At 31.5% G+C, this 22551-nt stretch overlaps 3 protein-coding genes across 4 annotated transcripts; all 3 read right to left on the reverse strand.

Annotated features, from left to right (window-relative positions):
- Window positions 1-5125: 5125 nt before the first annotated feature.
- On the reverse strand, window positions 5126-5662 carry LOC113853277 (cell wall / vacuolar inhibitor of fructosidase 2). Its single transcript, XM_027483828.1, has one exon. The coding sequence runs from the start codon at window positions 5660-5662 to the stop codon at window positions 5126-5128; it is 537 nt and encodes a 178-aa protein (XP_027339629.1).
- Window positions 5663-7181: 1519 nt separating this feature from the next.
- Window positions 7182-11311, reverse strand: LOC113874521 (alcohol dehydrogenase). Its single transcript, XM_027512746.1, has 10 exons — window positions 11272-11311; window positions 10109-10245; window positions 9956-10002; window positions 9443-9768; window positions 9086-9168; window positions 8926-9001; window positions 8559-8620; window positions 8377-8472; window positions 7849-8010; window positions 7182-7298 (listed from the first exon to the last, which is right to left on the reverse strand). Exons 1-10 carry the CDS (start codon window positions 11309-11311, stop codon window positions 7182-7184), a joined length of 1146 nt encoding a protein of 381 aa, XP_027368547.1.
- A 1859-nt stretch (window positions 11312-13170) lies between these two features.
- Window positions 13171-21425, reverse strand: LOC113874505 (probable inactive ATP-dependent zinc metalloprotease FTSHI 4, chloroplastic). Of its 2 annotated transcripts, XM_027512736.1 has the most exons (17): window positions 20963-21425; window positions 20409-20664; window positions 19077-19449; window positions 18071-18329; window positions 17288-17419; window positions 16851-16925; window positions 16660-16785; window positions 16447-16556; window positions 16289-16367; window positions 16042-16179; window positions 15835-15946; window positions 15131-15294; window positions 14915-15020; window positions 14710-14786; window positions 14263-14406; window positions 14006-14173; window positions 13171-13872 (listed from the first exon to the last, which is right to left on the reverse strand). In XM_027512736.1, the coding sequence occupies exons 1-16, from the start codon at window positions 21200-21202 to the stop codon at window positions 14030-14032; spliced, it is 2535 nt and encodes an 844-aa protein (XP_027368537.1). In that variant the 5' UTR covers window positions 21203-21425; the 3' UTR covers window positions 13171-13872; window positions 14006-14029. The 2 variants fall into 2 exon arrangements, with proteins under 2 accessions (XP_027368537.1, XP_027368530.1); XM_027512729.1 differs by having other exon boundaries at window positions 13338-14173; window positions 20963-21382.
- Between the last annotated feature and the right edge of the window lie 1126 nt (window positions 21426-22551).

Consider the following 22551-nt stretch of genomic DNA (forward strand, 5'->3'; position numbering starts at 1 on the left):
TCATTTCAGGGATCTACTTGGTCTGTCATGAATATGCTTTGATAAGGGTTGAACTCTTTACAATAATATTTTGCTTTCTATATCAGATATGGGTTGAGATAAGGTACACACAATAAATGGATTCGAAATTTTGCTAGGCGTCGTCTTTATTAGTGTTATAAAACTTTCACTAATTAGTTAAATCAGTATATAATAAATATTATATGTCATATATATATTATGTAAAAGAAGTTTAGTGAAGTGATTATGTATGAAAGTTTTTATTAGGCATTTTCACAGCCAAAAAGTTAAAATATTTTATGATTTTTACTATATACCTTTAAACACACTTTAGAAAAATATAAGCTAAAAAGCATCAAAGCCACGTAGGTCGAGGCATATAACGATGGTTTTGCTGACATAATTATCGATTCATGTTGCAAGTTCTTTGCGAAACCCTTGCATGATCTGATCGGCAATCAGAACTAGAAAGCTCATTTATATAAGAAGTACTTTAGTAGCTAATAAGTATAAATAGCCCAATGTAATTGCTGTCGTTCTGATATTGAAACTCATGTTGATCTGATACAAAATGCATTTAATTGCTTCTGTTCGACCACTAAAATCATGTTACTCTCAGTGAGAGTAACATGGTCAGACATGGACAAAAGCTTGAGTCATTACGCATTTTCAATAAAATCTATTAATTAGTACATAAATACAAAGTAGCTGTTACGGATTATCAGACTTCTTTCTGTTGACTATGGTGCATGTGCTTGTCTCTTTTAATATGTGAGTTTGTTTATATAACTTTTAAGAATAAACACATAATTAATAAATGCATCCTTAATGTATTTACATATTGCAACGAAAATGATAACTCTACTTCTAATGTTAAGGATTTAAATTGTAGCTATTTTGAGAAGGACTATCTAACCACTACAGTTATAACATCAACTAATAATAAGTGCAATTAACAATTTAGCCCAATATGTCCTATCTCACCTTTCATAGGTATAAGAGTGGGTTTGAGATAAATTGGTCTTGTTTCTGCCATCGCTTTTTAATCTAATTAAAAAATATATCATTTTTGTTTCATTTATGCTTTTAGAAATAAAAGGATTTATACAAACTAAGAAATCTAATAATTTTATTGATTAAATTGAAATTTTTATTTTTTAGCCGATTTATGCACTCATTTAATTAATTCATAGTAGTTAATTTTAACATTTAGATTAAAAATATGTTTAATTTGTATAATAATAAATTAATACTGCACTTGACTATTGTAAAAAGTTAATGTAAAATATCTGTAAACGTGGGGGCAAGACTGAAGACATGGTCTAAAATTTTCTTCTTTATACCAACTAATTTAAGTCTATCAGCATGGTGTAAGGTTAATAAGTGGGCATGCCTCGAGCCTATATTCGAACAGTTTTATATTCACTGCTAAAAACTCAGCCCTCGTTCATAGAGCTTGATTGTTGTATTAAATTTTATTAATTAATGAAATTTATGTTATTCTTAAATAACTTGATTCATGTTGATATAGTTTAAAGATCAAATGATATCATAAATTGAATTTAGTAAAATGATATGTTTATTAACTTTACATCAAAAATAAATTTTATTAATTTAACTATTGATCTTATAACATTATCATAAAGATATGATGTGTATAAAATTTTGTATAGTTTAAATATTTGTAGATATGTAATAAATAATATCTATTTATTTATATTTAAAAATAACATATCATATGTTAGAATATCATGAGATAATAAAGTATTGAGTAATATTTAAATTGTATAAAATCTTATACAATTAATATACTTTATAAAAAAGTTAAACTATGTAGTTGGTATAATAAAATTCACTTCCAATAATAATAATAAAAAAAAACAGTTAAGATGTTATTTTAGTAACTTTTGAAAATAGTTTCGTTTCATTCTAAAGATTCATCATAAGAATAAAATAAAAAAGTTATATAATTTTTTTAAATAAAAGAATTATATAACTTTAAATAATATTTAATTTTAACCATTTATAATTAACTGTATCATCAATAATTTTTCTTTCACTTTTATATTAAATATACCTTTGTCTTTTTCACAAGTGAGAAATAACTTTGTTACGATATTCTTTAAGAAACATATTAGGTGGACAAAAATAAAAACACGTTAAGTGGAAATAAATGCATAGCAGAATAAATCTTCATTATATAATTAAAATAAATAATAACTAAAATTTAAATTAACTATAAAATAATCTCCATTGTTTATCATGGATGTTCCAATTCCAAATAACCAAACAAGTTTCAACGGCAGGAAATCAGGGAGTCTGCAGGCATTTTCAAACCAAATGGGCTGAAAGAAGCATAATCTAATTGAATAGAATTGACAAACAAAACCTCGTGGCTCCGTATCATCGTCACCATCATTGTCTCAACCATGCCATAACCTTAGCCAAAGCTGAACTAAGAAATTAATGGGTATTGGGAATTGGTATGTGTATTTTGTCCTCCACTTGCATCTGTGTGATACCAAATATCATGATTTCATGGCTTCTAAAAGGAATACTTTTGCCACTTGGGATAAAAGATGCATAATAAATTTCTTTGCCTTCTTACTAACCCAATTTTGTGCTATTTTTCGAAACAAAAATTTATTTATTTATTGGTCTTCCCCATCCCTCCTTAAAGCATGATAAGACCTGAAACAACTATGTTGTAAGTAATTTGTAAATTTTCAGGAAAGTTTCTTAATGCGTGTTTAAAAACTTCATAAAACTATTTTAATTTAAAACATATGTTATAATGTTAGAATATATTTCTATTTAAACAAATATGATATTAATTTAAACACGTCATTATCCTTTCTAAGGTTTAATTATTCATTATTTTAAAAGTATTGATTAGCAAGTTAATAAATATTTTTTATTTAAAAATATCAAAATATATTAAAAATTATAATAAAGTCTATTAATACTATTTTCTTATTTTTATTCTTTAAAAATATTAATTACGTTTGTCTAAATAATAAATACATATAAGACTTGATTTGAGGGAGTGAAAAATATAATAAACTAATTTTGAGTAAATTAAAAAATTATGCTTAATTATGTTTTTGTCTTTATAAAAGTTGCACTATTTAATATGCTAGTCGTGTTTGAAATCATTTTATTTTGCTTAATCAATGAGTTTGTGTTTTCAATAATTTTTCTAACTAAAATAAATTAGTTAGTATTATTATACGGTACTTATGGAAAGATATAAATTTTTTTACATTTCAATCGTCCTTTATCCAACTTAAATTGCTTATTTGAAAAATTTTGTTTGATGCAAGTATATTAGTTCATGTTTCAGGAGTGATTTTAAAACTTTTTTAGGATCGCTAAGGATCAAATTATAATCAAATGGACTCCTCTTAATCTTGGATAACTTCAGTTGAATGTGGATGAATCTTCTTTCTATACCAGTAGAGGTATAGTCTGTAAAGATCTAATGTGAGATAATCAAGGTCAATTTATTGTTAATTTTATGAGTATTGCTCCTTGTTCTTTTCTAGCCATCAAATTATGGGGTATATATATTTATGAGTATTGCTCCTTGTCCTTGAATCTTGGATAACTAATCAAGGTCGATATTACAAAAGGATATCCAAAATATTTATATATTTTCCAGCATCACTTTTGAATAGTTAAATCTATCACTAATAGTAATGCTAACCCTATTTAAATAAAATTATATGTTGATACTTATTATGTATATCAAATTTTAAATAATAAGATGTTTGTATATATTTAATTTTATAATTAATATTTATTTATATATTGAAATAAACCTGTCTGACAAATTATTAATTTGTTTTTTTATTCGTATAACTTTTTATAAACTTAATCTATTTTAAAAAATTAATTTAATAAGTGAATTAATAAAATTTGATATTTATAAAGAATTAAAATAACTTTCGTTAAAATTACCCTTAAAATAACTTATGTGAATCTTGTATCTAGACGTGTATGTGCACATGTATAACACGATATACTTCTTTTGTTTCTCTTGTTCTCATTAGATTAGGTGTATTAAAACAATCTAACCATAGAACTTTGTTTTCTACTTAAAACTTACAAAGACATTTTTTGTATTGACATTTTAAAATCATGGCATTTGATATGAGTGGATTTTGACACATTTTTACCTGTGCTTTGACGTCCATGTACACTGCGTAAGTGCTATTCTTGATAATTTTACAGCTATACATAAATAATTAATATTATTATAATTAATTTTAACTATTTATAGTTGTATATTCAAGAGCTTTTGTACACATCATCTTAAAATCTTAATGATTTTTTGTTTTTTTTTTTTATGTCCGATCTTAATAAATTATATCTTAATAAGATATTCAAAGCGGAGTAAGAATAGAATCAAAGTAGTATTTATAAAATTTGGGCAATATTTTTTCTGAGTTAGATTTTGGATTAAGTCAAGTCCAATTCATTTCCTGCAATAATACGTTTAGATTCTACTCAATCTATATGCTGAGTCACTCATAAATATCCTACAAATTTATGTTAAGATAATTTGACTAAAATCATGGCTAAAATAAGAATTGAGCTGTGTTAGTGTAGTCAATTTCTAATACATCTTTAAATCAACTTTTTAAATGTCTATTCGTGAGAAAAATGAATTTTTTTCCACAAGAATATCTATCATGATACAGTAATTTGAAACAATTATTGAACTTTTTCTAAATTTCTTAATTAATTTAACTTGACTATGACCTACGCACTCGTCAAAGATCTCCCAAATAATTCATATACTTACATTATTGGTAGATAAATTATTTGCACATCCTTGTCCACTTTTTGGCAGCACTAAGTAACTTTAGCCAAATAAGTGGGCAAGGGCTAGATAAACATGCAAATTAACTTGTATGCTTTATTAGTTATTATTCTCAGTTGTAGCAGCTATCAAATTTAAATGTAAGCAATAGAACAACTCTGGCTTTTAGAAGAACACGAGAATGTCTCATACGAGACCAAGTACATAAAAAGATATACATAGTAGCCAAATTTAACCGCAGAGATATAATATATGTATGATTTGCATAACAAAGTGAAATTTATACTCAAATGCATGCGCCTACCAATTGAGATTATCAATGATCCCCATTGCCACATCACATATATGCTTCAAACCATCTTCTCGAAGAGCAAGATCAGGAGGGTAAACCAAACCAGGATAGCGTTTGAAAGCATTGTGACAAGCATTTGGGTAATCTTTGGCGGCAGAGATGTGCATGTAAGCATAGTCATAAGCCTCATTAGCCAAATCTTGCACTGAAGCTTGGAGGGCATCACCAGCATAAGTGTACTTAACTGCACACTCTTTGAAGACCCCTTTCAAGGTTGTGTTGTTGGAAGGGCTAAGCAACTTGGAAGACAAGTAGGAAGAAGTGGAAGTGGCATTGGTCATTCCAATCCCAACCATGATCACAGCTAGGCCTTTAGGGTCCGCATTAGGGCTGCTAGGATCAGATTTGAGAGAAGAGAAGCAGAGATTGTAGTACTTGGTGTTCTTGCAAGTTCTCTTTATCAAAGTGGCATCTCCGTTCACTAGTACATATGGATGAGGGTGCGCTAGAAAGAGGAGAAATAGGAAGAAGATCTTAGAAGCCATTATAGAGTTTTAAGAGGGTGTTGGTATCTTATTCTGGTTTATTTGAGAAGTTTTTGAGGGGAGAGTTGAATTGGAAGGAGAGTCTAGAGAGTTAAAAGTATGCACAAAAGTGGGGCAATAAAGTCAAGAAGCAGAGTTATGTGGTTCCTTTTCTTCTTAAGATCTTATTTAGGTCTTCCTTGTCTTCTGTTTTATGAATAAATATTCCACTTATTCTTTAAGCGTGTAACTGCACGAAAAATTCTAGCAATATTTTATGTAGGACTAGTAGTGTATGTAGCATATAACAGATGCACACGGTTTGATCATGTGTCACGAGATAAACTCTGTTCATAAAAGAAACTCACCTTCTAGGACATTATTTTTGGCTGTCAATATGATTTTGGGGGGCTAGTGTTATTATGAACTAACTATCCCAGAAGCCTAAACTGTAGGGTAAATGTATATGAGTACTTTTATATTATATTTCTTTTACGTTCTTTCATGCAAGAATCTTTGGGTCTTGAAGCACGAATAATTCGTGGGTCCACTTATCTTGTGGTAAAATAAAACTCATTTTATCAGAAGAATGAGGATGTCAGGGAGAAAGATGTCTAAGTTTTGTAAGGAGTATTTTTATCATATTATAAGTGTGAAACATTTTAACATACCACTTCATATTCATGATTGAACATTTGATGTACAAAGTTTGCAAGATTAGACATATGAAGGTGGTTCAATATTATAACTAGATAGACTTTAATATCCTAAAGCTTGAACTGTTGGCCAAAGACAGATATTTTTATATTATATTTCTAACAGCTAGTCTTAAGTTGTCAAAATGAGTTGATTTTTTCTTCTTGTATTCACTAGTTTGTGAGAGATTCAGGGCATTATTTGGAAGTAGCAAGTATGCTACTCATAAGGCTTTGGTTGTCCGGTAGTAAACATCAAAGAGCGCAGAGTCACGGGTCAGAAACCAACAATACTCTACACTCTCAATCCCATATCTGTCATGGTCTGAAACATTCCTGCTTTGGCAATTGAAAAAGGCCTCAACATTTGGACAGTGCATTGGCACCGGAAAAAGCTTTAGCCTCACAATTATTGGTTCCTTTACTAGATTTCACAGACGTTAAAGTAACAAAACTTTTATGTTTAGACTCTTCTCAGAAGGTTTTGATTTTTACTTAAAAAGTTAAAATTTCCAATTATGAATAACAACAGCGTAGAAAACTGTATCAACTCATAGGAATATGATTTGATTAATTCCCAACATAAATATTTTAAACTTCAGTTCCACTCAATAATTGAAGCATATATCTACTTGTATGAAAACACATCTGTACATTAGTACTTTGTTTTATTTTGTACAAACACATGAGATTTACTAGAGATACACAAACAATAACTTCCCTATGAAATTTAAAGCATAAATTATGGACATTATTTTGCTACAGTGACCACCACAGATACATACAAGCTCAAGTAGAGTTTATTTTATTTTTACAAAACTCAAAGTAATTAATTTAAAGAAATTCTACTCAGTCATGCGGATTATACAACGCAGGCTCTCCCCTTTAAGCATGTAGTCAAAGGCCTTGTTGATTTCTGAGAAATGTACTTCATGGGTGATAAATTTCTCCAGTTCAAGTTCCTGTCACATTTGAAATAATTCAGAAGAAAAAGAGTAAGATCCCAAGTGACAAGCGGTGAGAAAAGGTTGATACTCATTTAAGTGTCTAAATCCAACAACAGGACCATTTAGTCAACAAAAGCAACTTCACGTAGAAATTGCTATCAATTTTCAACTTTTCCAAGTAATAGCAACATGAAGCATCTTTTGACTGAAGAAACACTCTTATCTGTAATCATTAATCACAGAGACAAGGTAACATGTAACATACTTTCATGATTAAGATTGTTTCCAATCAATTTCAACTTATAATGTGTGGATGCATATAAAATAACGATTTTTCTAACCTATGCTGCACTTGATAAGATTTTATATGTAGCAAGCTTTTTTTAAAAATTACATAATTCAATGCATTGATATTATTCAATGTAACAAATTTTAATAAAAATCTACTATTTATTTGTTTTAAATCATGTGCATGCAATGTTACAAAAGTTAGAAAAATCTAAACAATAAAAGTGGAACACTAATTCCAAAGTCAAACACTATTCTCATGAATGAAGAGACCAACCTTGTTCATGTACATCTCCACCACCGATGGGAGGTCAGAACGTGGTTTATAGTTTCCAAAGAAAGTACCCTTGAGCGTCTTTTCGTTCAAGACATTAATAGGATGTGTTTTGAAAGCATCATCTTTGCTTGGTACCCCGACAAGTACAGCAACACCCCATCCCTGCAAAGTAATACAGAGGAAGTTAAAATGAGGAGTTCCATTATCTGAACAATATTTATGAACACCTACATTATATTTTTGTACTTTATTACATTTGTTTGAATAATTTTTTTATACCATTTGGTGTCCCCCCGCGGGTGCCTCAGGAAATGTTCATACTTCATAAAACACATCCAAATGGGAAGGGAGGATCTTGTGTGTTTAGTTCCCTAAAAGTAAATAATTATTACATTTTCTTTTACAAGCTGAAGAATTTTTGGTAACATAAAATCAAACACATTAATTGCATTTGAAGGCATGCATAATGCACTGTAATCAAAATCAATGAAAATATAATGACTAGAGAAGAAGCTTGAGGAACTTTACATCATGAACGCATTCAAATGCAGAGATCATAGCACTAATACTTCCAGTACACTCAACACTTCGGTCAACTCCCCCACCAGTCATTTCAGCAATTACCTGAAAAGAATTGAAGAGATTCAAGTGAGTGTAAAATCTATGTATAATTTCATGACTAGTAAGTTAATATTAGGTGACTGACAAACCTCTTGAACGGGCCTGTTATAATCTTTTGGATTCACAAACTCAGTAACACCAAACTTCTTAGCTGTAAACAAGAATAAGCATATTCAGAACAGAATTAGAACCGGGTTATTTAATATCTTTGATGTATCGGGATTCAGGATCCTCAATGGCAGGATGATTATGAGGCTTATAGACATCTCTGGATAAACAGCTTAATTAAGTACTTATTTAATAAATTCTTATTAAATGGAAGTTTGTTCATAAGTTTGACTATCAAGCTTACTGGAACAGTTAAAAAGGCCATAATCACTTCCATAAGTTTAAAAAATAAGCATTTCCAAATACCCCATGTATATTTTCTCAAGGTTTCTTAACTCATTCTCTCACCTTCATTGAATCTCTTAGAATTCAAATCAACTCCAATAATCCTAGAAGCACCAGCAAGTCTAGCTCCCTCAGCAGCCTGCAGAAAATGTCAAAGCAAAATCAGTTATTTGCAGCAATAGATGCATCAAAATTTTCTTTTATTTGGTAAAAGACAACTCACGGCAAGACCCACTGCTCCCAATCCAAATATAGCTACTGAAGAACCTTTGGTTGGTTTTGCAACATTCAATGTAGCACCAAGACCTTCAATATTAAAACCATTAAAATTGTTAATTAAAAGAGCACTTTGTTATTCTCAGCTCTAAGAGCCGATTTTAAACAACTAATATTAGTACGTTTTTAATGAAAAACAAAGTATTGATTACACTTTTATATCTCAATATAGTAAATACTTTCTTTTCAAATAAAATTTTTCAATCTTTAGTCGCTGAACCTCAGCCCTTAAGAGTAAAGTGAACATTCTCTTTAAAAGAGAACACTTCAATTGATAAAAAGAGAAGAATGTAGTTATTGTAACCTGTTGAGATTCCACAGCTAAGAACACAAACTTTGTCAAGTGGGGCAGCAGAGTTGATCTTGGCAAGACAGCCAACGTGGACTACAGTGTATTCACTGAAAGTGGAGGTTCCAACAAAGTGGTATATTGGTTGTCCATTGATTGAAAACCTAGACTTGCCATCGTTCAGCATTACTCCACGGTCAGGATTAATCCTTAGTAGGTCACACATGTTGCTTTCTTCTGATTTGCAGTGCTGACACTCCTTGCACTCTCCTGTGAACACTGGAAGCACATGATCACCGGGCTTCAGATCCGTCACACCCTCACCAACACTTTCCACAATTCTGAAAGCAAAGAAAAATAAAGCATAAGCTATAGATGATCAACATAGTATATGTTTGAAAACACGTTGAAACGTCCGTAAAATTTATAACTAGTCACATTAATCTATATTTATTCAAACGTGAATCAAACATGCTAATAGAGACTAAGAAACAAGCTGTTTGCTTTTCATATGAAAATTGTGCATACCCTCCCGCTTCATGACCAAATATGCGTGGAAATAATGGTGTCTGTCCCTGTAAAATATTAAATTTAAGAATGTCAGCATGTGTTCAATAATATAGTTTAGACTTTGGCGAAATAGTTGAATCACTTCATATAGAATGATTAATTATTGATTACCTTAGCTTCCCAGAAGTAGACATCAGTGTGGCAGAGTGAGGTAAACAAGATCTTGACACGAACCTCATTTGCTTGTGGTGGAGATACCTCAACCTCCTCTATCACCAGTGGCTTTCCAGCTTCCCATGCCACCGCAGCTACAGGGCAGTAACATTAAATCAACTCATTTATAGCAAAATTACAAGTTGAAGTCTCATGAGTTGTGACATTTTTCAGTAATCGGTAAGTTTTTAAATAACTTTTAGGATACACAGGTTATTTAAGCAGCTATATTTTTTTTAAAACGATAACTTAGGTTATAAATTTTTCGATTTTAAATTTATTAGAATATATTTTAAATTATATCCGTCGTAAGTTCTTTTATAAGAATCACAATTTTTGTTTATAAAATATTCGTAAGTTTTTTCAATAGACATTAGCAGACTACCATTCCATTATAAGAAATAAGAGAAGACTTGCACAAATGATCGACGTTAGAAGTTAGGTAGAAGTCACATTATATGAATTATCCAGAAGTAGATAAAACCAATGGAAGGAATTAAAAAAAGTTGATGTTTGCATGGCTTAACAGTAGCAATTAGGCAGGAATATAAAGAAAACACAGTGGAAGACACAATTACAGTATATTTTTGTAATCTATTGTGTATACTGGTAAACAAATGCATGTCTGATTTCATTAATAGCAGCGGATGAATATGACCACGTTAAACTAGTATAGATGGATTTGGCTTTTCAACTTTTAGAGGGTAAGGTGCATAGTTATAAACGTGATTTTAATAGCTAATCAACATATCTCTCTAATTAATAATTATAGTTTTGTGCTTTAACTTTTAAAGAACTTCGACACAGATAACAAGTAAAACTGTATAGTTATGCAAATAGGAAAGGCAATGTATTGATAATTTAGACCATTTATGAAGTGAAAAGAAGAACCACAATAAATAAAATAGAGGTTTCGTTAAAGTACGGATAACAAAAAAAATTAATAAACAATAAATTTTTATACAAAATTATAATATTTATTGTTATTGATATATTAAATTATGTCATAATAATTATAATTTTTCATAAAAAATTATTATATATATTTTTATTATTTGTCCACACACGTAAACAAAATAAAACCGATGCAACGGGAATAGTTGTATATAGCAGAAGAATACCTTTGCAGCGTATAACCTTTCCAGCAGTGGATGCAGCCATTTTTCTTTGCTTTTAAACTCCTTTGATGATGACTCACACAAACACAGAATACAATAGTACTTTTCTTTTTTGCTGCAGAAATGGGTTGGCTTCTGTAGAATATATATAGTGCACCAAAGAAGAAGAATATTCATCTCCAATTTTAAAAATAAGTTTTCAAAGTTGTACGTACCACCAAGAAAAACCATGGAATCTGCTGGTTTTTGTTCTTCTCATCACTCACAAACATACAAGCAGCGGCGCCTTTGGTCTTTCTAACAATTCTAGTGTCTGGTTTCTGGTGGTTGACCGTTGACCTTTTTGTGAGATAATATAATAAATCAAATTGCATATAGCATATAACGTTCCAAGTTTCAATTCTACAGGTCTCAACTGGATCGGAATAGAACCATAAGGCCGAATATTGTTAGTTAAAGTCGTAGTTGACTTTTATGTAAGTAATTAGTTACACTTAAAGAGATATAAAAAAAAGATAGAATAATGTAACCCAAAGAGAAAAATGAAGAATGTTAATTGTTAAATGGGTGTTATGATATTAATATTTTTAAAAGAGATTGGCTAATTAGAATGAATAATTTCAATCCGAATTTAACACGAAACCCTGTGATTATATTTTATTGGATAAAGTTAAAATAAAATATGTACAAAACTAATGGATTTGGCAGAAATTAAGCGTACATTTTTTATTCCGGTTTTCGTCGTATTAATTCGTGGAATCAATTTGTACTATAAAGTATTTCTCTTAATTAAATTATTTACATGATAAATCACCATTGACGTTCACAATGAGTAACTTTATTCTTACGCTCTATTATTTTCACCATATATTTTATTAATCATCAATGATTTTAATGACAATATTGTTATATTCTCAGTAGCGCAATGAATTTTGATATTTTTTTTGCCATTTGGCTTTGCTAACAAATAACATGTGGAAACATAACACAGAAAAATGCTAGCAAGATACCCTCTAATATATTATTTTTAAGACACTTTTAAAGATTAATCTTGCTAACATTTTAATCTTGTTACACAGATAACAGAGCATACCAGTCTATCAGATGTTTCAGGGTCTCGTTAATAATCATTATAATCATTTCTTAAAAGCCCAGTTTCGATGTTCATGTTTATGCTCATGAAACTCCTCGGATAAGATATTGTAAATGCTACCATCGACACTGACACCTTGAGCATCGAAGCTCGTAGTGAGCGTGATTGTGCCGATCTCATGGCCACGACATTCAACGAATTGGAACCTTTTTATCTGATACAAGTATGATATGAATACGTCACCATTTTTAAAATATCCATGAATCCCGCTTTTCAGTGTCAAAAGCATAGACGTTAAAAATGTAATACCTTGAATACTTTTCCTTCAACAATTCTTTCAAACTGCATTGGAAAATAATTGTAATTTGCCCTACTTGTTGACAAAAAATATTCCGTAGGAAGTATATACCGATTTTAAAACAGATATAATTACATTGGTTTTAAACAAGTTGAGACGATCAAAAGGAACAAATCCATTCAGATGTAATTAAAAGTATTTCTAGCACTACAAGTTTCAGGAGACATAAGTACTATAAATTAAATGATAAAACCAGTTTGGCAATCGATTAAGCGCGATTTTGTGAGATCAGTGTAAAAAATCGGTGGTGGTACAATAATCTCTCTGGACTTATTATCTTTTCAAGACTACAAAGAAAAAATTAAAAATAAAAATCTAGACTACAGAGTGCATCTAGAATTCAGAAATTCAAGGAACTAACTGGAACATGTTTGGAGTGAAAATCGAATGCGAAAGAGGAGCGGGTGCAATACTATATATTATACAAGGCACGTCAAAGAATCAAATGTAGAAGAAGATAATGGTCACAATCCTCAACTCAACGAAGAGTAAGATGTGTGCTCGATAAATATTGGGAATTGTTTTACATGAAGGTTAATGGATAAATAGAATTTAGAGTACTAATATTGGCACATCACTTTTGGTGTACAAGATTTACATCAGACATTAGAGCTATAAGGGGCTAACCACTGTCTGCTGTGAAGGGTTGATGATGAATATTCATGTAATGGAAAATCAGTCAACAATCTGCACCATTCATTAACGACAACGATCACAAAATAACTATATAGAAACATTTGAGATAACTGATAAATTTACATTTGTCTCAATAACGTATCCATGTGATAAATTACAATATGGGTCGTAATGCAGTTCACTTGACTGATCAGACTAAACTCTCCCTGTTCCATCTGTGGCAAAAAAGGTCTCGTACTCTTCGTTCACAAAATTGAATACCTTCAGCTTGTTCCAGAGTATCAATCATCATTTTGATAATATGCATTTCAAGTGGATATTCACGCTGATAAAGAGCTGTGGCCAAACGGAAAGATAGCATCCTGATGGCGCAGCTTCCCAAAGAAAAGGGCAGGATAAAATTTAACAATGCAAATTAGATCGGAGGAGAAAAAACGAGTAACTAGTTTCATCCATTGTTGCTATTTCTGCGACATAATTAACTGATTTTGTATCATTTTTCCTCAGTACATGCCACCTGTCAATGGCAATTAAAGTCAAATAAAGCATGTTCCAGTTGTCACCTTTTTCCATAGCTCGTTACAACCAAAACCAATATACTATAAACACCAAGATAATTGAAGCTTGAATATAATAAGATGCCCACAAACCTGCTGGTCAAATATAAGTTCCTCTCAAAGAAAATGACTCGCCATCAAAAGTTGTGGCTTTTCCTTCTCTTCTTCAATCACCCTTGAAGCTTCATCTCTAATGTTTTGAACCTTTTTATCCCAGATATCATCTACTAGTTTCCAAGTTTCATCACTAACAATTTGTGTCTGCAGTAAAAAGAAGGAAAAATGAAAGAGCACAAATCAGTTTTATGACAAATTACAGCAGCCCATAAAACAAGGTTATTGACATATACCTCTGTAGGACGAGGAGCACCGAAGGTTGAAAATCCAACATTGCCCGGTGCAAATGTAACCCTTCCAGGAAGACTGATCCCATGGATTCCCCATCGTCCCGCATAAATAAGCGCTCCATATTCATCAACTGGACTTACAGGAGGCTAAACAAGACAAAGGAAAAAAATAGAACCTCAAAAGATTACCATTTATTGTGCCAAAATTAATATTTAAAAAAATGCTATGTCTAGAGCCTTCCATACTGAAATTCTAAGTTTGTAACACTTAAAATCAACAACCAACTGACAAATAATTAACATCTTTGAAATCACCATCTTGAAATGTGATAATACTTTCAGATCATGCATGGCATATCAAAATGTGACTAGAAAATCTCAAAATCACGCACACATATTGGCAGGCAACTGAAACAGGACAATGTGCTGCACTTTAGTTTAAGATCTAACCTGAGTTATACGAGGAGCACTCTTATAAATGTACCAAATCTCCTCAGCTTTTATTTGCCCCTTTTCAAGCAAAATATCTGCATAATAAGTAATCGTTAACTTATTCTACAGTAAAAACTTAATCCCTAAGTCTTAACTTATAATCTAAATAATTGCTAGAAGAAAGTGTTCATTTGTCTACATGCAACTCACAAGAGAACCAGACCTGTGATTGTCTCAACCGCTGAATGGTATTCTTTTAGTACAGATGAACACTTCTCTGTAGCATAACGCATATACTCATCTCGAAGTGCTTCAAGCTTCATGGCAAGCTGTACAAAACTCTTCAACATAAGTTGTGATACAACTATACACATAAAATACTTCTGTCTAGGGAATGGATGTGTATTAAAGCACAGGTTGTTAGATCTCACACACATACATTAGGCACAAGATCACTTTGGTTTTTGTAATATGCTTTCCCAAAAGCAGTCATTCCTGTTTGCAGGATTAAAAATTCTGCACGCCTTGAAGCTTCTAATGTTGCCTTTGCAGAGATCCAACACAAGTTTTCAATCCCAAACATCTCCTCCTCAATTACTCTAGCTACAAACAAATTTCAATAAGCAAATAGCTTAACAACAAAAGCACAAATCTTAGTTAATCATCTTTGTAGCTAGCTACAGGAAGTTCTTTGTATTCTTAAAGAAGCTTGCCTTCGATGGTTTTCATGACCAAAATAGTTTATTTTACATTGGAAGTTCACATGCTGAAACCCACTGCTACAAGTACAATCCTTGACAAAGTTGTCAAACCAATGATTGATATCGGGGTTAAAATTTAAGATGATATAAAATAGGGTGCCATTCAATAACATCAAAGATTCACATAATAAAAAGTAAAAGGACATTCCAGAGAAAAAAAAAGCACTTAATGTGTATAACAATGACATAAAAATCATCTTAATGCAATCCTCATACTACTGAACAGCCATTTAATCTAAAACAATTATTATTCAAGATATGGAACATGAAATTATTTGAAAAGTAATACCTAAATGATGAAAAACTTGCAAATCAATTCAGATTTCAAAAAAAAAAAAAAAAAAAAAAACTTTCAAAAATGACTGGACACTCAACAACTTACGAGCACAAGCACGCACTAGAGAGTTTATGTAATCTGATTTCCTTGCAAAAACCTGGCCAGAAATTTCAGCATAACGCATATTTGGGTGGCTGCGGATAGAATTTATATCAGTCTGCAAACAATAAACACACAGTGACACAGATGAAACAACCATGTATCCACAGTCCACACACCATAGACTTGCTAAACAACATAAAGAACAGCGACCTCGACAAAAGGACGGTGGGGCTCAGGAAAATAACATGCAAGAACAGCAACAGCTGCTTCTCTGTATGCCAATCTCAGTCTCAATTCTTCAGGAATTTCAGTGCTATCCTCTTGCCCTGTTTCAAATGTTCCCTTTTGCTGCAAATTCATAAGATTTATAAGAGGGTATAAAATTGCACCAAAAATGATTGAAGATTGACTAAGAAAGAATATTATTGCCCAGACAGAAAGAAGCCGAGAAACCAACCCTTTTTAATGCCTCAAGCAGCTCATCTCGTCCAATGTAATCCAAATCCTTCCTGGCTGTCAAAATTCCAGCTTCATTCCTGTCATTTAATTCATGATAATATTAGCATAAAATCTCATGACAGATTTATGCAACAATATCTATCAAAGATTATTTACAGTATATTTTGTAGCTCAGCCCCTGTAAAATATTCTGTCTGTTCTGCAATTTCCTGAAGTAGAGTCTCCTTTTCCTCCTCTGAACGAAAAAATTTATTCCTGGCATGCACCTAGTAGTGTGCATCAAAAGGAAGAGAAAAAAGTAAGTAAAGATAATGAAATATGAGAGGAAGCTATGATCTCAAGCCAAAAAAGGATGTGGGAGTAAAATACCTTCAAAATTGCAAGTCTTCCATCTTTTGACGGCAAACCAACTCTAATGATCTTGTCAAAACGACCCTTCCTCAATAGGGCAGGATCAAGAATATCCAATCTATTTGTAGCACCTATCACAAGCACCTGAAATTCAAGTTTACGATGTCAAATAACATCTTTATGATGCTGGCAACAAATTAAATACTTACCTGTGCTGTGGTAACTTTGAATCCATCCAACTCAGTCAGTATCTGAAGTAAACCTTGTTCCCTTTCAGCACCTCCCTATATAATGTAATTGCAGAGGTTTCATCAGAAGGAACAAGTGAGAACCTAGAATGCGAAAAGTAAATAGCCATGTCTTTCGTTTCTTCTTGTTTGCCTTTTCTTTTTCTTTTATTTTAAGGAGGATTCTTATCCTTCCATTTGTATTCTCCTTCCCTTTGTCTCGATAAATTTCTTCTTTTATTCAAAAAGATAAGCCTCAGGAAAATTGATAATATCTTAAATAGAACTTTAACAATTCCAAGTAAATTCAAACATTAATGCTACAGAAATATACAATCTGAAGTAGTTCATTTTTCCGCATAACTTATATACACATATTTGGGAGAACAAAAGCAATGTAAAAATTGTTCATATCTTACTCCACCAATATCAGGTCCTCCTCGCTTGCTACCAATAGCATCTATCTCGTCAATAAATATTATAGAAGGTGAAAATGATCTTGCACTAGCAAAGAGATCTTTAACACGGGATGCAGCAACTCCTACAAACATCTGGGGGGAAAGAAAAATTAAATGAGCCAATTTCATTTAATTTCAAAGTTCCAAATCAATCAAGTAATAACAAATAAGACAACTCTTATGCATGCAATATTTCACATTTCATGGGTATATGTCAATATGTATGATGACATCATGTCATCATACATTTCATTCATTTAGACAAAAGAATATTATGCAGTGCATGTTGTAGATACAAGCAGTTAGCACACTTAAATTAATGTCATATTTATCTCATTATCTGTGTGTATCTGTGTATTGATCGAAAGAAGGAATAGCTATAGATTGTTTCATTAGCTAATGATTAATATGTTGAAATCTCCAGTTAACCTTGTCAAATTTTAGAATAAAAACATTTTGGTCCCATAAAGATACAAATGCTATCAATTTAGTCCTTCAATAACAAATACACCAAAATGACCTGTCAATGTCATTTAGACATAATTATTATGCAAGAACCAAATGGCTACACTACACTTGTTTTTCTGGAGGACCAAATTTTCCATTTACTCTATATTCTATCTATAATCACAATCTTCAAAAAATTCAATGACTTTGGATTTAGATATTGAACAAAAAAATTTCCAAAGTTATACTTCCTAACTTCTATTCAATGCATATAGACATCTTTGGAAAAGAGAGCACCTCTACAAAATCTGTGCCATTAGCTGCAAAAAAAGGCAACCCTGCTTCACCTGCAATGGCTTTAGCCAGTAGAGTTTTGCCAGTTCCAGGAGGCCCATGAAGAAGTACACCTTTTGGACAATAAATTCCTTTGTCTTGAAACTCCTCATCATTTTTTAAAATTTGAACAATCTCTTGTAGTTCCCTCTTTATATATTCCTGGCCAGCAAAATCATCAAATGTAACCCCAGTTCTTTCTTCTGCAGATATAAATTTAGCCCTGAGGGAAAACATAACAATTAGATTGCAGGTGTAAAGAGACTAGTTGTTAACAAAATTTCTTTTATTTCATTTTAAAAAAATTGCACTTGAAACTTTCCAACAATATTCAATATTTAATCCATTGCTGTGAACTAGACACCACAAAACCAGAATTCTTCTGATGTAAAAGGTTTGCAAAATGGTTTAGATATTGCAAAAAAATCACAAAAATGGATAGGCAAATCCAAGCTGGGAAGGCACAATGTCCCCTACCAATATCTAAAAGAAACTTGAGAAGAACATATTCAATCTCAAAAGTTTGATTGAAAAGCAGATCTCTTATAAGTAATTTATGCAATAAAGTAGAGCTAATCCAGGCCCACAAGTTTACAGTGGATGTAGTTGCAAGGTATTTAGGACGTAAACTGTCAGTAACTATATAATCACAGACTGATCCGAACTTGGACTAGATTAATGAAACAAATGTAGAAGTTGCAGACAAATTTCTGACAGCAATAGTAAGTAGATGCTCTTTAGCTGTCAAAATTTAACATATAGGCATTACAGAGAGATTCTACTAAATTTCATTTATTTTTAAAAATAATGAAAATGTAGGAATGTCATATTTTTCACCTAACCTAAAGGTACTACCTGCTTGAGTGACACACATCAACCAGTTAAAAAATCACAATACACAGCATATATACAACTCCCAACAACTAATGGGAAATGGAACAGGGAAAACACAGAATATTTCTCCACTTACCGACTCTTTCCTAGAGAACCAAGTGCATGTCTTCTGAGTGGCTGCTTAATTTGTTGGCTAGGAGTTCCCAAATCACAAGGTATCAACTTTGCATATATTGGTCTCATCAAATTATCAATCCACACATAAAATCCAACAGCCAGGGCAAGACGCATAGACCATATGACTGCAGTTGCAACACTTGAGTATACTTCAGCGGGTACAGCATCAACATTAATGACATCAACATTTACAATTTGTTGATGAAGCTTTCTCCAAACATCATTCCAACTATCAATTGGCATTCGATTGACTGGATGACGCCGAAAAACAATATCCTTAGGATTCCCTTCAGTTCCTAACGGTTTCCCATTTTTGTAATATGGTAGAATAACTGCAGAAGCATAGCAACAAATATTGAGCAAAACAACAATTCAACAAGACTGACCACTTTACATAGCTGAGCTGAAAGCAACAATGGCATGAACTACAGTGTGACACCGCAATACAATGTTTTTGTCAATTGCTCTCTAAGAAGGAGAACATATTTTAAAATGACTAAAATAGCACACAGAAGTTCATTTCCGTTAATGAAATTTTTTAAAACCTTCAAACCCTAACAAAACAGAACAGTCTACCTAAAGGAGACAAATGCTCTATAACAGTCAACCTGCTCAATCACCAAAATTGCACCAAAAAAGAATTTCTCTTTCTCCTCCTCTTCTTGAGTTATTAAAATTTCAAAAGCCTTGGTTGCATGTAATGACAAACAAATATACTGCCACTTGAGCATTCCTTTTACCCAGTTCTTGTCACTGCAGACACTGTCCAAAACAGAAGTGCACATTGAGGGACAATGGAAATTATTATTCCATTCTGGGGTTTTTTCTGTTGATCTTTCCTTTTTCTACCTACTTTTTTCATCACGTACAGAAATGGTAAAACCATATCCTTTCATCTTCATTACTTAATTCACGATAAATAGAGCTAGATTTTCTCAAACAGACAGCAATGCATCAAGCACAAAAAAGGCAATGATCATGAATCAATTTCATCAACCAAATAGCAAGTGCAACCCAACGTTAAGAACTTCACATAACCACAAAAATCAAACTTAGAATTGACAAAATGCATAGCTAATAGAAAGCAGAGTCTTTTCTAATCACTTTTGGCTAAACTTCTAAACGCATCACCCACTTATCTGTGTTATCTATCATAAGATGCTCCTACGAAATGTTCACATCACTAGGGCCAATAATCAATATAAAGCCCACAAAATGTTTGTACAGCATGTAGCCAACTAGTTTCATATCAAGCATATTATATATAGTCCTGGAAAAGAAAATTTCTCACCTGCTATCGTTTGACCATAATTAGAGTACTCCATAAACTGAACATTGTTAGAGTCAAGAAGTCTCAAAAAATCGCTGAAGTCTATCTTGTGTGAATTTTCAGGATCCCATTCAGTTCCCTTGAGTTTTCCACGCAGGGTCAACAAAGCTCTGCTCCACGAAGAAGCCATGACAAGCTGCCTCTCTAACTGCACGTTTGCCTTCTTGTCAAGTTCTTCCAACTCACTTATCCGTTTTCTTTCAGCCTCCTTCAGTTTCTGCACATAATTTTCTCATGAATTCACAAGTTCCAAACAGAAAAATGAGGAGTATGGAAGCGCTTATTTGAACTCATCAAAGTGACAAGTAATAACCATTTTATAATCAAACTAAGCTATTTCTAACTTATTTCATTAAGCTTAATAATCAAACTTACGAATAAATTCTCATTTCAGAAGAACGTACTCAATAATGAAATTAATTAAACTATTAACCCAAACACGACCCACGTGCACGTGCGAGCACCATAATGAAAATGAAAAGGAAAATTCAAGTTTATTTTCTGCTGTAGCGAACCTCGAATAGCTGAATGGACTCGGTGTCTTCTTCTTCTTCTTGCTCTTGTTTGGACGTTGCAGTGTCGGAAACGGAATTCGAAGCAGTGGTTCTGAGTTTCCATCGATTTGTTAAGTTGCGACGAGGGAATGTAGTTGTGAGAAAGCGAGAAGGTAAAGAATGAGGGAAAGGGGTTTTAGGAGGCAAGAAGGGTTTTGGGAGTTGAAGCAAATCCATGGTATTTGCGATGTGAGAATTCATGTTTAGCGGCGATGAAGAATAGTGATAGAATTTTCAACTTTTCATTACACTCATCTCTTACTACTATCACTCTGTTCAGTCCACTGAACTATTTCACTTCTCAATTGCATTGAAATTATCGCTTTCAGCATTCTGGAGTTCGTGTTGGAGGTACGGTATGGGGGAGGATTATCGCTTTTTCTTTGTATTTTTTTAGAAAAAATAAATTTAATCTGTTAGAGTTCGTATTAGTAATCTAGTAAGTGTGCTTTTACGAAAAATAACCACAAATTCGAGCTTCTTTTTTTTTTTTTTAACTATAAGATACCTATTTCAAATTTAAGTATAAATGCCCATTTCTTTATAAATGAATTATTTTCAGGGTTTATAATAACTGAAAATGAATTCACGTTATAACATTAATTTATCTCTTTATTCCGCAATCAGAGAAATAATATGTGATATATTAAAAAGCATAGACATTTTAGTAGTGTGATTATAAATTTGTTGTGATATGAAGCATTTTAGTTTATATAAAACATTTTTAGTTTTTAGAAGAACTTGACTTAATGTTTGACGTCAAAATTAGTCTCATCTAAAGTAACCGAACAAATTTATTGATACTTTATACCATAATATTTTTTCAATTAAAATTTAATATAAGATTCTAAGAAGAAGAAAATCCCTTCTTAATTTGCAAGAAAAAAAAGTTGTGGACACCAACGTTATTATATAATGTACATAATAGTATGAATAAAAAGAATGGTTATATGTGAAAAAAGACTGTAAAACAATTATACATTTTGTTAAATTTAAAATAACCATACATTATATCATTCCATATTTTTAAAAGAATCATAAAAGAATGTAATACTCTTAGAAGAATTGAAATAACTTTTTTAAAAGATGAAATCGTGAGAAAGAGAGAGAGATTTCAGTTTATTACTTTTTTATGTAAATTATTTCCGATGTAGCTATGTCACACAGAGAGCGAGAGAGAAAAAGATAATAACTTCATTTTTGGTGCACTGTCCAGATATTATTAAATTATAGAAATCTTTAATAATAATAATAAATAATAATTTTTAAAAATATGAAAATTTATAATTTAAATGAAGATTGAACTTAAAAAAACTCATGACATAAAGAGAAAGAGAATAATTTTTAAAACACTCATTTAAAAAAATATTTTAAAATGCTTTAATTTAAAAATAAAGACTCACATTTAATATATATATATATATATATAAAAGAATTTAATTTAAATATACTAAATAAATAATTTTTACACTATAACCCAATAATGAATTATCATATTAATAACAGTAGTTAATTTCTGTAATAATATAAAATTTATATACACTATATAT

The sequence above is a fragment of the Abrus precatorius genome, unplaced genomic scaffold (genome assembly GCF_003935025.1).
Source record: "Abrus precatorius isolate BTA unplaced genomic scaffold, Abrus_2018 Scaffold10, whole genome shotgun sequence".
NCBI classification, from domain to species: domain Eukaryota; kingdom Viridiplantae; phylum Streptophyta; class Magnoliopsida; order Fabales; family Fabaceae; genus Abrus; species Abrus precatorius.